The sequence below is a fragment of the Euleptes europaea genome, chromosome 1 (genome assembly GCF_029931775.1).
Source record: "Euleptes europaea isolate rEulEur1 chromosome 1, rEulEur1.hap1, whole genome shotgun sequence".
Classification (NCBI taxonomy): Eukaryota; Metazoa; Chordata; class Lepidosauria; order Squamata; family Sphaerodactylidae; genus Euleptes; species Euleptes europaea.
In genome coordinates this window covers 131,524,943-131,540,913 of record NC_079312.1, presented here as the reverse complement: position 1 = coordinate 131,540,913, position 15,971 = coordinate 131,524,943, and the positions used below count along the sequence as shown (strand labels likewise).

Here is a 15,971-nt window from a genome sequence, read left to right as displayed (position 1 = left end):
GTTGCCCTAAACTTTTATTCTTACCAAAAGTGGCTCCATGTGAGCAGAACACCAACACCTAATTCCACACATCTTCCCAGTGTATTCTGTCTGAAATTTTACATGGATATTAAAATCAACTGGGCAACTTATGTTGAGCTGCTACAATAACTCTGTTGTTCAGTAGATGTATTTTCCAGTAAGCAAGACTGAATATTTTGCTTTTTGATCTGTATTTTTATTGACTACATCATTGTGAATTCCCCCCCAATAAATTAAAGGTGGATAGAGCACTCTGTAAGCATTATTCCACACATTGTGTGGCTGTGCACTTACATTAGCTTTTATCGGGTTTCCTCTTTATAGGACCAGCAGAAAGAACTGAAAAATCAGGAGGAACTATCGAGCCTTGTTTGGATCTGTACTAGCACTCACTCTGCTACAAAAGTGATCATTGTGGATGCTAACCAGCCAGAAAACATCCTAGACAGTTTCATTGTTTGCAATTCTCATGTACTTTGTATAGCTAGTGTGCCAGGTAAGAAACTTGAGAGAGCAGTTCTTGAAGTTAATGCAGATTTGTTTCCATCTATTTTGGAGATGTTGGAACCTTTTGTTTCTATCGAATACAGCTGGAACAATGGGCTGTTTCAAGTGGCCAACATAAAGGCCACAACATATAGAACATGCATTGTGTCTTGATCAGTTCAGATTCTGCTACAGGTTTGTAACATGGAACTTGCAGGTGGTTGTGTGAACACCTTGGAATAACCAGTATGCAGTTTCTGTTGTAGTCCAGAAACAGAGCAAACTGATTCTTGCTGCTAGCCTTGATGGTGGTATTATTAAATAGTTGATATAGTTGAATCATTTCCCAGTTCATTTCACTGGTGGCTAGCTTTGAATCATTCTCAGAGGCAAAAATGAAATCCTGAACTGATTATTACCGCCTCTGTGTTTGAATCCTTGGCTTTTAGAACAGGTGCTTAAAATAATTTTATCTTAAATCCAGGAACCAGATATGTTTTAAGAACATTGCTTTGTCTCTGAAAATTAGGCATCAGTTACTTTATTTGTACCTTTAGTATTAAAATGGTTGTTACTTTTTCAAATGCATTTCTCCCTGGCTATAAGTTTCAGTGAGATCTGGTATGTGAGTATTATTAAATATATTGCTTGGTTCCAATACATTTTGATAAACAGCTCACATCCTGTAAACTGGCAGTGTTTTTCAGTAACTCCATGCCGCAAAAGAGCACTGAAGCATTTAAACTACCTCCAAGGAGCTGAATGAAGTCTTGAATTTGTTTCAGGGGCAAGGGAAACCGACTATCCTACAGGAGAGGAAGGGTCACAAGAAACTGACTCCGGTCTGGTGGACAAGTCGTCTTTGTGTAGCAGTATGAACAGCAACAGCTCAGCAGAAACAGACAGTCTGTTAGGAGGAATCACAGTAGTTGGTTGTATTGCAGAGGGCATCACGGGGCCTTCTGCTTCCCACAACGCCAGTGGTGCCTCACCTGAGGCAGATAAACAGCCAGGTATGAAAATATTATGTTTTTCTTTGCTGTAGCCTAGAATAGTGTTGAACTGTTAATTTTATTAACTCTGGCTGCTTCTTGAATTCTCCCCTATTCCAGTCTAAGAATTGGACCTTTTGAGAGCCAGCGTGGAGTAGTGGTTAAGAGCGGCGGACTCTAATCTGGAGAACCGGGTTTGATTCCCCACCCCTCCAAATGCAGCCTGCTGGGTGACCTTGGGCCAGTCAGGTTCTCTTGGAACTGTCTCAGCCCCACGCCTACCTCACAAGGTTCCTGTTGTGGGGAGAGGAAGGGAAGGTGATTGTAAGCAACTTTGGGACACGTTATGGTAGAGAAAAGCAGGATATAAAAACCAACCCTCCTTCTCCTTCTTGTGTAGCAGAACGAGCAGCGACAATTCAGCTTGCAGATTCCAGACTGGACGAGGGAAGAATTCCAATAGTAGCCAGGATCATATCCATGCTCCACATGAAGCCAGCTGGGTGTCCTTGGGCTAGTCACAGCTCTCTTCGAGCTCTCTCAGCCCCACTTACCTCACAGGGTGTCTGTTGTGGGGAGGGGAAGGGAAGGTGATTGTAAGTGGTAGAGAAAGTCGGCATATAAAAGCCAACTCTTCCTCTTCCTCCTCCTCTTTATGTAGGAGATAGAAGTTTGCTCTTCTGCTCTCTTACATTAATAACCTTGGGGTTAACTATCACCAGTGTACATTCGTTTAATGAGAGGCTGAATCTGCGGAGAAAACCACCTTCCTTTGTTTCCAGGAAGGATATGGATGTCTTTCTCTGCTTCCATTGGTATAATATACATTGGTTAGAGTAGTGTGGAATGATAAATAGCAAAATTGTCCATACACTACTAGATTTCTGGAGAGACTATTACTGATTTAGTGAAGCTGTTCCATGCCTGTGTATGTAGGGGTTTTCAAAGAACAGCATTAGCAGCAGGTAGTGAATTAAAATAGGCTATAAGTAACTATACCTGCTGAGTAGCCTGCTGAGTTAGAGATGGCAGTGCCTTGTTTGCAGCAGAGACGGTGCTTGTGTGCAGAAGCACTACAAAGCAAGCAAGACACTCCTGACTTGTAGCAAGCTAATTCTGCTGCTTAGCACCCTCCTCCCCACACCCGTATGCTTTAGATGTGGCTTCATCAAGGGTGAAATAGCAGCAAGAGAATAGAAAGGTATGTAAGAACAGCCTCAAGTACGACTAGCCCGCTCATGCAAAGAAGCGTAGCAGTAGGGAGCTGAGTGATTATTTGGGTTCATTTTGTAACTGAAATATTTATCACAGAGGTTGCAGCCGAAGATAATGATGCCGTAGATGAGAATGTCCAGACAGCAGAGGAAGCAACAGAGGCAACAGAAGTCAATGCTGGTTCCGGAGAAGAAGGAGTGGATGTTGCCCAAACTGGAGTCTACACAGAGCATGTTTTCACAGATCCTTTGGGAGTTCAGGATACCGTAGAGGGTTCTCCAGCATATCCACCTTGGTATGCCCGTTTTTGCATTAACAAAATATAGAGGCTGATAAATACCTATTAGACTACATATCTTATTACAATTGTTGTCAAGCGGAGGTGTTCGTTTAAGAAATGTGAAACCAGTATGTGGATGTATGTGCTGCTGGGTACAGCTTATGTGGCATCTGTTACAAGGTTTTGCCCATTAATGAGTTGTCAGATTGTCATGCAGTCCGCACAGGGAACTCTTTGTGTGATCAGTGGCCAAGAGAGGGTTTGTGAAACCTGTCACTTCTGCTAATGATTGTGATCCCTCGATTGAGATAGGTTCTTAGACAAAAGTAAACCAGTCTTGTGATAAAACATTAAGCTGTTAGGCATTCTGTCTTGGATGTCTTCAAATGGATTCACATTGTGGAATTTGCAGAATTTAAAAAGGGGGTTTAAACTTCACAAAGGTCCTTGAAATAAAATCGCCAGGAGAAAATCATGTTAAAACATGTAGCGCAAACTGTAACTTAGTATCCATTTGTTTCAAAAGCTGCTTTGGGATGGTATGATAGCAGAGAAGTGGTGGGAGACTAGAACTGTTAACTTTCCCCCTTCCTATCCTTTCCTGCTCCACAATGTGTCCCACACAACTTGCCATCCACCTGGGATTTCAAGTGACATTTAAAACCCTATAGCGGAGAGAGAGTTTTGTGGAGCAGGGAAAGGATAACTAACTTTCCCTTGCTGTTTCTTCATTATGCCCCTTTAGAGAAACCTTTAAAACAAAAACATATGAGCCAATTGACTACAGTTACACAAATTTTGCATCCAACATGTTGTTTGGCCCTTGGTAGGCCTGTCAAATTTGACACACTTGGACCAAATGAGAGCAGTATTCTGTTGCTTTCAGTTGCTAAAGAGTTCCCTTTCTCACATAATTAAGGCTCGCCAACCTATTTCATTGTTCTGAAATAGAAGAGAAATCACAGTAAAACTCCTGGTAACATGGTATCAAGTGATGTGTGGTTAAAGTAAGTTTCTAAAATGAGAATTCCTCTGAGCACTTACAGAAGATGAGGAAAAATGTAATGCCTCCCATCTCTCAGCCTAACTTACCTCAGGGTTATTGTGAGGATGAGAGCCGAAAGCAAGGGCCCTGAGTTCTTTGAAGGAAGGGCAGGATAAAAACAAATTAGTAAATCAAACGAATAAGCTCTCCCACAGGGAATTTTGGTCACATTATGAGAAGACCAGAGTCACTGGAAAAGGCAATCATGCTAGGAAAAGTTGGAGGCAGCAGGAAAAGAGGAAGACCCAACAAAAGATGGATTGACTATAAAGGAAGCCATGGCCCTCAATTTGCAAGACCTGAGCAAGGCTGTTAAAGATAGGACGTTTTGGAGGACATTGATTCATAGGGTTGCCATGAGTTGGAAGCTACTTGATGGCACTTCACACACACACACACACACACAGAGAGAGAGAGAGGGAGTTCATTCTGATCTTACTCAGCTTTGGAGTTAAATCTGTTGACAGGTTCTATGTTAAAAGGCAGCGTTTTAAGTGTGTTACTCGGCTTACACTGGAGTTGTGTTAGACTTGTGTGCAGTATAATTTCTGAATGTTCTTTGTTCATACTGTTCTTAGTAGTATGGCTTTTCTTTTCTCAGCAATGAATCAGACTTGTATAAAGATGTTGCTGTGTTGCCAAATGAGCAAGATCTCGTCAGAGAAGAAGCTCAGAAAATGAGCAGCCTTTTACCGACTATGTGGCTTGGAGCACAGAATGGATGGTAAGCAAGGGCTTTGCTTTGTTCGGTACTAGTTTGCCAATAAAAGTCCCTTTGTGGTTAGTTCAGTGCCTGAAAAGGAAACATCAACCTTGAAAACTGTCTGCTCTGAATTACAACCATAATTCAATACTGAGGTATTAACTTGAACCCAATGAAGTGGCTGTGAAACACTGACCCACCCACATGCCCCTTTGACCGCCTAGAATTATTTTTCCTGCACTGCCAGGAGAGGGAAGAAAATCACTTTCATCATCTTTTATCTTATTACAATAATACCCTCCACCCAACCTGGATGTTCATCCCCTGGAGTCCCATAGCCCCATAAATAATCTTTCCAGGGGTCAAGAGTGACTGCTATGGGCGGGGGTGGGGGGAGTGAAATGCAGGGAAAATGCATATATCTTAGATTGGCAGCTTGTTGTGTACAAGTGGAGACTTTCAATAAATGTTAATTGAAATTTTGTCAGTAGTCACTATCCTTGATAATTTGTGTTCTCAGTGAATGGTATAAGACCCAATCAGGTATTGATTAACGTTGAGTTAGGAAGTGAGTGACATTTAGATAAGGGATTTCATGGTATGCAAACTCTGGTTTAACTTTGTGTGCCCCCCCCAAATGAGAACTATTTTTGTGTAGGAGCACAGATTTCTTTGCATGCCTGTATTAATGGATCCATTAAGAACCAGCAGCAAGCTGAATTTCTGGGCAGGGAATCAGCAAAGATGAATAAATTAGATGCTACCAAGAGAACTTAATATAGGCTGGTCGAAGTTAGTAATGTATAAGACCACTTATGATTTTTTCCATTAGAATTTTTTGGTTAGTCAGTCCAGAACAGTGAACAGTAGAGCCATTCATAAAACACTGACCTGGGTCTTATACTTTTGGATTGTTAATCCATTCTTTTTTTGTCATTGCAGTTTATATGTTCATTCTTCAGTGGCTCAGTGGAGAAAATGTGTCCATGCAATTAAACTTAAAGATTCTATACTCAGTATAGTGTAAGTTGCTACCAAATTGCATTTATGTTTTAAACTGGTGTTTGCTGAGCAGAAAACAATTCTACTGGAAGCTCTATTCTATTAAGTACTAGTTTTGAAAGACAACTTTAGTTCTGTTTGGGAGAAGAGAACAATGGGTTGTAATTAAGTCAGCAGGGTTGTGTGATGTTTCCAGTTATGAAGCTGTCATATTTTCTTGGGTTGTTTCTGGACATTTTTGAGGCCAATATAACTACTAAATGCAGGGACTGGGAAAAAACCCTGCAAGTAGTTTTCACCTTTTCTAAAGTAATATACACAATTATCCCTATTTGTTAACAGTGGTTTGTAAGAGATGATAGGTTTCTGTGCGCAGATTTGTTCTGCTACAAGTGTCAGATAATGCTGTGCGCACACTCCATCCTCCATCCAATTTCAGCCCTGGGGAGTGCTTAGAGATACATTATCTGTGCACCATTTTTCTTTATTGAATTGTTACTAATTTTAAAAATTTGTGTGCTGCCTTTGCCTCGTCAGGGACACCTGATGGTGTGAAATATATAGCTTGAGCTATGGATCATGGGAACTTCATTAGAGGCTAAGGAGATACCATTTTGGATGTTGAAAATATCCTTCACTGTGGAACAATACATTGAGTCTCTTTTGAACTTGGCCAATGCAGGAAGGAATTACTGATATAATAAGAGACATTCCAGACACATTCAAAATGGTTGCTAGTTTTGGATTAATTATGTAACAGTTCCCATTAACACTCACCTGTATGTGTACCTGAATGCTAACAGCACTGTTCATCTGTTAGAAGGGAAAAAAGGCACCACTCTAACAGTGCAATCCTATGCAGAGTTACTCCAGTTTAAAGTCCATTGAAATAAATAGACTTAGACTGGAGTAACTCTGCATAGGATTGCACTGTAAGGGAAGGACCTGTGTGGGATGTGGGGGTGGAGAAGTCTTGATGAGCACAGCCTTCTGCTTTTATGCTCCCAACTCCCTCACTATATGTATATTTTTTCCTCTCTCCCTCTTTTCCAGACATGTAAAAGGAATAGTATTAGTTGCACTAGCAGATGGAACTTTAGCAATATTTCACAGAGGAGTAGGTAAGCATTCAACCCAGGTGCCTAGACCTGGTCTCATATTTACATTTCTGGTTTGCCTCTGAAAGGCTTATACAGTTTCCCATGCATTGAGTATTCGCTCAGTGAGATGGGATTCTTGAGCAAACATTTTTGTTAATATCCTTCATTTTATCAAGCAATGCAAAGGTTGCTTAGTTCCTTGCACAGAGATCTGTGTTAGATGCATATCATTAAGTGTGAGCACTCCCTCCATTTGTGTTTTCCCCTTCTCTTAACGTGTGAACTCAGTACAGAATGCTTGTAGTTCTTTGGACAATCTTGTACAACCTTTGCTGCTGTTACGTAGACAGATAATAGATGTATGTGGGTTGCAGGGCACTGAGCTGATCCCTTAAGAGCTAGTTCTGTCCCCTAGACCCAGTTGAAAGATGGCTGCCAGTATCTCCTGTGGATTTGAAATTGCCTTAAATATTACAATGTCATGGTCTCTAAAATGGCTATTAAATGTTCTGTGTCGCTGTTGCTAGTTTGGAGTTGCCCATCCAATGTGGTAATTAAAAGTAGTAACTCTTTGAATGCAAAGCATGGATTGCATGTGTTTTGACATTAATCCTCTATGTAATCATGATTTTTTGTGACAAAAACATAGGTAAATGCTAGAATAGAATATAAATGTCTTTAAAAACCCAAATAGGTAAAGTGTAGACGACTGGGGAAGGCAATGGCAAACTACTCCATAAACATAGTCTGCCTAGTAAACATTGGGATGTGACATCACCCTATAGGTCAGTAATGATCCATTGCTTGCACAGGGGACTACCTTTACCTCTGTTATATATATTTAAAATAATAAAATAATTATTAAGAGCCAATGTAGTGTAGTGGTTAAGAGTGTCGGATTCTAATCTGGAGAACCGGGTTCGATTTCCCACTCCTCCACATGAAGCTTGCTGGGTGTCCTTGGGCCAGTCACAGTTCTCTCAGAACTCTTTCAGCCCACACTGAGGTAGGCGATGGCAAACCACCTCCGAACAGCTCATGCCTTGAAAACCCTACAGGGTCGCCATAAGTCAGCTGTGACTTGATGGCACACACGCAATGTATAATTACGGAGTTGTCATGTACACAAACTAACATCTTCAAACAAGCTCTTTTTTTTGATCCCTCAATCCACTCTGCTTCTTCTTTTTTCACAGATGGGCAGTGGGATTTGACCAACTATCACCTTCTAGATTTGGGCCGACCTCATCATTCCATCCGATGTATGACTGTGGTACATGATAAAGTCTGGTGTGGCTACAGGAATAAAATCTACGTGGTTCAACCCAAAGCCATGAAAATAGAGGCAAGTTAAACATATTTCATCAGAGTGGGTTCACTAAAACGCTTCCATACTTTCTACTTCTATTTAAGACATAGGCCTATTTAAGACATTTCCCCACTACCAGCTTCTTGCTGCAACCATGTGCGCACTGCTTGGAACACTTATTTTATTGAATAGACGAAGAGGGATGAGCATGGGCATTCAGAACACCTAGAATGAGCAGAGAGGCAATAGCTTTTCTGACTGTCAGGGTAAACATGTAGGGAGGGAACTCTGGGCTCAGTTAAAAGTACTGGCTGCAGAAGGGGGCTGGTAGAATTTGATAGGCTGGTTGTATTCTCAGGTCATTGGCTTTAGAGGATGGCCAAACCTGCTGCAGTGCAATGACGTCTTCCTCCTAAGGGGCCCTAAGTCAAACTGTTGGGAGAGTTTTGTGTGAGAGCAGGCTTGCAGGAAGGGAGCTGTAGGCAAGTGACTTTTATTGCATAGAGATGGTACCTATGAAAGCCAAGTTGCCTGAAGCAGAAATGGCAGATGAGGCACTTTCAGAGAACAGTAAGAACTCTAGGGCATGCTTTGCCATTTTAACAGTGGAACCCAATAAGATAGCCATGTTGGTTGACTAGAATTAAACTCAACGGAAAAATATGTAATGCTTTACCACTTGGTCTTCTGTATGAACCCTCCCTCTCCTTAAGGTCTCCCAGCAAGGCCCAGCTGAAGATGCCATCTGTGGTCATAAAATTAGCATCTGGCAGGAAAAGGCTTTCTTAGTTGGTTCTTCAGGAAGTCCACCTATCCTTTTCTGTGGCTTCATTTTAGAGGCAGGTGAAGCTGTCCTTTCCCATCAGGCATTTGAAATGTAATACGCTGAAGATGGTAGATGTGTTTGTTGGTGTTTATGCTGTTCTGGTTTTTAAGTTGCTGATTTTTGCTGTTTTCATTCATGGTTTTATTTTGCTAACCACTTTGGAAACCTAGGTGATGGATAATAAAGGGACCATAGTACTGACGGCATGTTAGCAGAGACTGTTTTATGGGAAAAAATGAATTTCTGTATGATCACTGTGTGTTAAAGATGATGTGTAGTCTTTTCCCATAAATATATATAGTGGTGGAGGGGATACTTTATTATGAAATCTTAATCAAGCTGTAATTTATTTTAGAAATCATTTGATGCACATCCAAGGAAAGAGAGCCAAGTGAGGCAGCTGGCCTGGGTGGGAGACGGAGTGTGGGTGTCCATCCGTTTAGATTCCACACTCCGTCTGTATCATGCACACACATACCAACATTTACAAGATGTGGACATTGAGCCCTATGTAAGCAAAATGCTAGGTAAGTCATTGGCTATTTTTTACAGATGAGACAAATTGCTGGTTTAAAAAACCCCATAACAATTGCTATATATAATCATACATTTGTAAATGGAGCTAGGGTTCTCAAACATCAACCCAGTAAACCCAGGTTCTATCCCCGGCATTGAACCTAGGTTCAATCCCTGGCATCTCCAGTTAAAGGGACTAGGCAAGTAGGTGATGTAAAAGACCTCAGCCTGAGACCCTGGAGAGCCACTGCCAGTCTGGGTAGACAATACTGACTTTGATGGACCAAAGGTCTGATTCAGTATAAGGCAGCTTCATGTGTTCAAGTTGACATTACATTCTTTTAACATCACAATGAAATTCTGGTCATGCACATTACAATCTTGTAAGATCAGATGCCCTAACCTGGATTGCCCCAGGCTGGCCTGATTTTGTCAGATCTCAGAAGCTAAGCAGGGTTGGCCCTGGCTAGTATTTGGATAGGAGACCTCCAAGGAATACCAGGGCCACAATGCAGAAGCAGGCAATGGCAAACCACTTCTGAACATCTCTTGCCTTGGAAACTCTATGGGATTGCCATAAGTCAGCTGTGACTTGAAGGCAAAAAAAAATTAAGGGCAGATGTAGAAGTTTGCAATAGTAAGGTGCCGCGTTCCTTAAATTGAATATCAGTATATTTACTTGCACAGTTCTCTTACACAAATGCATGTGATGAGTGATAGTCTTGAATCTTGTGGATGTACTCTGAAAACTTGATAGACCAAGTATACAACCCAAAACGATGCAGTTGTCACAATCATCAGAATTAAGACTTTGGTTTTTGAGACAGATGGATATTTTATTTTCTAAACTGCAGCTGAGAAATGGTTTAGAGAATTAAGAACTGAACCCTTAAGATAGCAAGAGTATCCAAATTCTTTTTTTAAACTTTACGATAGCATGATCTCTGTAGAAGTATCTATCTTAAATTTCTAACACACACTGTTGTGGCTGTTCCAGGTACTGGAAAACTGGGATTTTCATTTGTGAGAATCACAGCTCTTATGGTATCCTGTAATCGGTTATGGGTTGGGACGGGGAATGGTGTCATCATCTCCATACCACTAACAGAAAGTAAGTACAGTAGGAATGATGGGATAAATAAGAGTCCCCAAGTATTTCCAAGTACGAAATTGTAACAGAAAAATTAGTTTAATGTTTGCTGCATCTCTACATGCTAAGACAAAACAACCTTGTTGGAGACCTGATGGCACTCGAGAATACAGGAATTTATTCAGAGGATGCACGTATATAGAAGTGTGTGTGTTAATTTGACTTTTATTTTCTTGGCAACCCTATGTAGTGGACTAGGTTGAGAGTTAATAGTTGGTCCAGGGGCCTTCTGGTTGGCTTCATAGCAGAATGGAGGATTTGAACCGAGGACTCCTCATTCCAAGTTTGACACGTTGACCAATACACCATGCTGGTTTTTGATACTGGTGCTTACGAAATGTGTTTGAGGGATTTCAGAACTTCTAGCACAATACTATGCATATTTACTTGACAGTACCACTGTGTTCATTGGGACACTCCAGAATAAATATGTGTAGGATTATAGCTTTAGGATTGGATCTGCTACCCACCACTCCTCTTTGCAGAATATTAACTTGGAGAAAGGTAAGGGTCCACGACTTCTGCTGATTCTTCTCTCTAGCTGCAGATTTTTTTGCGACTTCCCACTCTGTTTCTAATGGTCCCTTGACCATTCAGAGTGGGGTTTTTTTTTAGGGATCACAGGTGGCTGCGGGAAGGAGGAGAAAAGAAATAGGCTCTTCCCAAACAGAATTCTACCCATGGAGCACCGCTTCCGGTTCTTAGAGCCCCACCTGCTGTCTCCGTGGATGCAACACTGGGGGAAAAGAGGGCTGGGACTCTTTTTCTCTCCTCTGCCCCCAACCATTTTCTCAACTTGAAACGGCCATCCTGGGCTGCATTGGGGAAGGGGGTATCTTTATCACGCCTGACTTTTCCCCCTTTCCAGAGATACAAGTAGTCTGGGAGCGTAAGGTGGTATGTGCGAGTTACATTTTTCTTTCCCCAGCATAGCGACCCTAATGCATATCTTGCCTCAGCCCAGCAGCAGGACTGTTTTTGCTGTTCAGTTTCATGTGTGGGGATATGAACACGGATGCCAAATATTACATGGGGTTTGTCCCTTGGTGCAATAGTATAATAGCATTCTTCAGATATAGGCATTATTAGTTTTGAGTAAGGCAGTAGGAAAACATCACTTTTGTCACAGTTCTGAAGTCTAGTTTTTTTCATATGTTCATATTTTACTTAATTTATAGTTCACCCTTTTCCACCGATACTCAAGGCGGATTACACAGTTAAAAACAATGCAATAGAATGAAGACAGTGTAATGTAATGCAAAGATGGATTACACAATCAAAAACAATGCAGTAAGGGCACTATGGTACAATTTAAAACAGTGCAGAAAAGGACACTATTCAAACAAAAAGCATGCTTTAAAGTAGAGTTCAAGTGCCATAGCACCTTAAGAAGCCAACAAAATATTATTGGGTATAAGCTATAATGAGTCAAAGCTCTGTTTGTCAGATATTGAATCTGACAAAATCTAGAAGAAGAAGAAGAGTTGGTTTTTATATGCTGACTTTCTCTACAACTTAAGGGAGAATCAAACCGGCTTACAATCACCTTCCCTTCCCCTCCCCACAACAGACACCCTGTGAGGTAGGTCAGGCTGAGAGGGCTCTAAGAGAGCTGTGACTAGCCCAAGGCCACCCAGCTGGCTTCATGTGTAGGAGCAGGGAAAAAAATCCAGTTCATCAGATTAGCCTCCACTGCTCATGTGGAGAAGTGGGGAGTCAAACCTGATTCTCCAGGTCAGAGTCCACCGCTCCAAACCACCGTTCTTAACCACTAGACCGTGGTGGTGGTAGTAGTAGTAGTAATAATTTATATTCCACCCTCCTCCACTAAGGTGGGCTCAGAGCGGATCACAACACGATAAAATACATCATATCACATTTGATAAAAACATAATCATACTTATAGTGCCAATCAACAACTCCCCAGTATTAACAAAACAGGGGAGATCAGAAAAAACATACCCAGCCTGCTTAAAATCACAAAATAACAGAAAGGGGGACCTGGGAGAAGAACCTGGAGGAAAGAAAAAATGGGCAGGAGTAAGTTTCGGGAGCCCAGGCCAGCCGATGGAACCTCATAGATGAAAAACTGCCACTGTGCTCAACCATAGGACTGGCGAAAACATCTCCATCTTACAAGCCCTACGAACTGAGAAAGGCCTGTTGGGGACCGGGTCTCCTTAGACGGAGAGTTCCACCAGGCAGGGGCCACAGCCCTGGTCAAGGACAGCCCTGATAATTTTTAGGCCAGGGATCTCCAGGAGATTATATGAAGAGGAGCACAAGGCTCTGTGGGGGAGAAGTGTATTGGGAGAGGCAGTCCCATAAATGCAAGGGTCTCAGACCATTTGGAGCTTTAAAGGTAAGCACCAATACCTTGAATCTGATCCGGATTTCGATCTGAAGCCAATGCAGCTGGCAGAGCACTGGTCGAATATGTGCCCTCCAAGGAGTTCCCGTTAGGGTCTGCGCAGCTGCATTCTGGACTAACTGTACTCTCAGGAGCAGCTTCAAGGGTAGCCCTGTGTAGAGCAAGTTGCAGTAGTCCAATCTGGAGGTGACAGTTGCATGGATCACTGTGCCTAGGTCCGGGTGGGACAGATAGGGCTAAAGTTGCCAGGCCTGGCGAAGACGGAAGACACGCCAGCCTGGCAACTTTGGTGACCTGGGTCTCCAAGGAAAGAGAAGCATCTAGGATCACCCCAAGACTCCTGATGGAGGCAGATGGTGTTAACTGTACTCTGTCAAGGGTCAACAATCGCCCCATCGGATCCACCCTGGCCCAGACCCAGGACCTTTGTCTTTGATGGGTTTAACTTCAAGCAGCTCTGCCTCAGCCACCTCACCACGGCCTCTGAACACTCGTCCAAAACATCTGGAACAGTGTCCGGCCGACCATCCATTAACAGGCAAAGATGGGTGTCATCCGCATACTGGTGACAACTCAGACCAAAGTTCCGAACCAAGTGAGCGAAGGGGCGCATATAGATGTTAAAATAACATTGGAGAGAAGATCGGCCTCTGAGGCATCTAATGAAGTGAGCTTTGACTCATGAAAGCTGGAAAATTTTATTGGTCTCTAAGGTGCTACTGGATTCGGACTTTGTTTTGCTGTTACAGACTCACATGGCTACCCACCTGAAACTATGCTTAAAGTAGTATGTTTGTATCATGCCAAGAAGGTGTATAATTGCTTAACATCTTATGGTTTCAAAACCTGCTTAGGGAGAGAAAGCAATTCATGTAAAAATCAAGGCTGCTTTCTGGGATTTCCAGCTAGATCCTGCAGCTGACCCTGTACTCCCGTCTCATTATCACAGCCCCAGCTTCTGGCTGGGAAGTAAAGAGGGGTGAGAATTCCTGTTCCTCTCATGCATATGTGAAGGGGAACCTGATTCTATCCTCCTGAAGTGTGCATGTGAAAATGAAAAATGTTTTTATTACTCAGCCTATTTAATTCTGTAAATCTTTGCCCCCCAAAAACAACCATTTTCTGTCTCAGCTTTCTTATTTGAATGACAAGATTTAGTTACATTAAACACCTTATATCTGATATCTTTTGTAATATTGGCATTATGGGTGGTAGAGTGTTGTGGGATGTCATTCTATAGCAAATGTATTTGCTGATAACGTACTCTTTTGTATTGCTTTGAACACCACACGCATTGTTTTCCATGCTGTGTCATTACATGATCATCCATTAAATGTTTAATTTTGCACTGCGTATGTGTAAAAGCAAATGCTTTCATTCATAACTGGTTTTTAAATTTTTGAGATTCTTCAACAGGTAGTAAATAGGTCTTTTGAAAGGGTCCCCATTAAAGCTGGAAACCTTTAAGCTGTATTCCTTATACTTTGCTTGGTTGATGGCTTCCTTGTAGTTGCTGGAAGATGATAATGATATATTACTGTTTGAATATAAAGAGGGGAAGAGGTATTAACTATTCCCCTTGCCCCATTCATTCCATGATGCCAAGACCGATGGTCTGCTTTAGTCTGTTGTACCCAGGGAAATTGGGAGAGGAGAGCAATCCTGCTTCCTTTATATTGCAACTGAATGTGCTAGCAACTTCTTGTTCCTAATTTTAGGAGCACATGCATTCCCCAAAGGGTGGAAGAGAGGAAGTTGGTTTTTCCATGTATTTCTAGCAGATCCTGCAGAAATCAAAAGTAGGGCAGATGTTCACTCTTTCCTCTTCCCCGGTCTTAGCAGCCACAGCTATACAGGAGGAAGTGTTTCCCATAACCCTGCAGAAGCTGTTGCATTGTGGGCAGCAATAATGCTTCTAACATCCTTACTCTTTAGCCTCGATATCCCTTGTGGCACAGCAGAGCACTGGGTAGGCATGGTGGTGGAGGGAAGCTTTGCATGACAGCCACACACCCCCAAGATACTGCCTGCTGTTGCTACACATCTGTGGGTAAGCTGAATACTCCGCTGATATTTGTCAGCACACAAGCTAAGATTCGAAGGATAGTCATTTTCCAGGAGGTGTGGACTTACCTCTTTTTTCCAGAAGAGGAAGCGGCTTAAATGTCGCCTTTGTGGTTTTATTCCTGTTAACTACGATAGCACCCCTCTAAGAAAAGAGAGAAAGGGGAAACATAGTTTGCTGGTAAATAAGTGCTTTTGCTTTCGTTGGCCCCTTTTGAACTAAAATGACTAGAAGGAAAGGCCTTGTTCATTACTGCTCGTTTGATTGTACCTTCAGTAGTTTGGAGCCGATACATAAAAGCTCGTTCTTATCAAATACCAGAACACGTGGCGGGTTCTCATTAATCCTTCTCCTCTGCTGTCACACCTATCCATTTCCCCTTTCCTCCTTTCTTACTTTAGCTGTAATCCTCCACCAGGGACGTTTACTGGGGCTGAGGGGTAAGTGCTGATCCCGAACCAAAACAATTTATATTCTCAGGCTTCTCTAATAGCCACCTTGAGGCTGTTCCCCACTCCTCTAAATTTACTCCCACCCCACTCCCCTTTGTATGTTCCTAAACCTTTTTTTCAACTTGCAGTTACCTGCATCGCAGCATCTTTATGTTTGCTAAACAACCACCCGTCCTGCTCAGCAGCCTTAGTGCCTCCGTCTTCTGTTGCAGCTGAACTTTTTTTCATACCAGCCTTGTTTTTTTTTCTTCCAGTGCCATTTGTGATACCATAACCTTATAACTGTCATTAATCCATATCATTTTTTCTCCTTACGACAAATTGCATTTCTTTCCTCCTCTGATATGTTGTTTGAAATGGAGATGGTTTTGTGCGTCTAGCATACAGATATGTAAGAAGTAATAGGCTGGTCTGTAGATTTTTAAAATCCCTCAAACA

The 15,971-nt window shown here is 42.1% G+C and overlaps 1 protein-coding gene across 3 annotated transcripts in view; it reads left to right on the top strand.

The window, feature by feature from the left end:
• SPAG9 (sperm associated antigen 9) overlaps positions 1-15,971 on the top strand; it is a 92,891-nt gene that overhangs the window by 71,523 nt on the left and 5,397 nt on the right. For 2 of the 3 annotated variants that reach the window (XM_056865676.1, XM_056865693.1), the window contains 10 exons: positions 346-517; positions 1,293-1,520; positions 2,811-3,009; positions 4,641-4,763; positions 5,685-5,765; positions 6,798-6,865; positions 8,041-8,189; positions 9,335-9,506; positions 10,493-10,606; positions 15,483-15,521. In XM_056865676.1, the coding sequence (XP_056721654.1) occupies positions 346-517; positions 1,293-1,520; positions 2,811-3,009; positions 4,641-4,763; positions 5,685-5,765; positions 6,798-6,865; positions 8,041-8,189; positions 9,335-9,506; positions 10,493-10,606; positions 15,483-15,521 (1,345 nt within the window). The remainder of the gene's footprint in view (positions 1-345; positions 518-1,292; positions 1,521-2,810; positions 3,010-4,640; positions 4,764-5,684; positions 5,766-6,797; positions 6,866-8,040; positions 8,190-9,334; positions 9,507-10,492; positions 10,607-15,482; positions 15,522-15,971) is intronic. The other variant, XM_056865684.1, reaches the window with a different exon arrangement.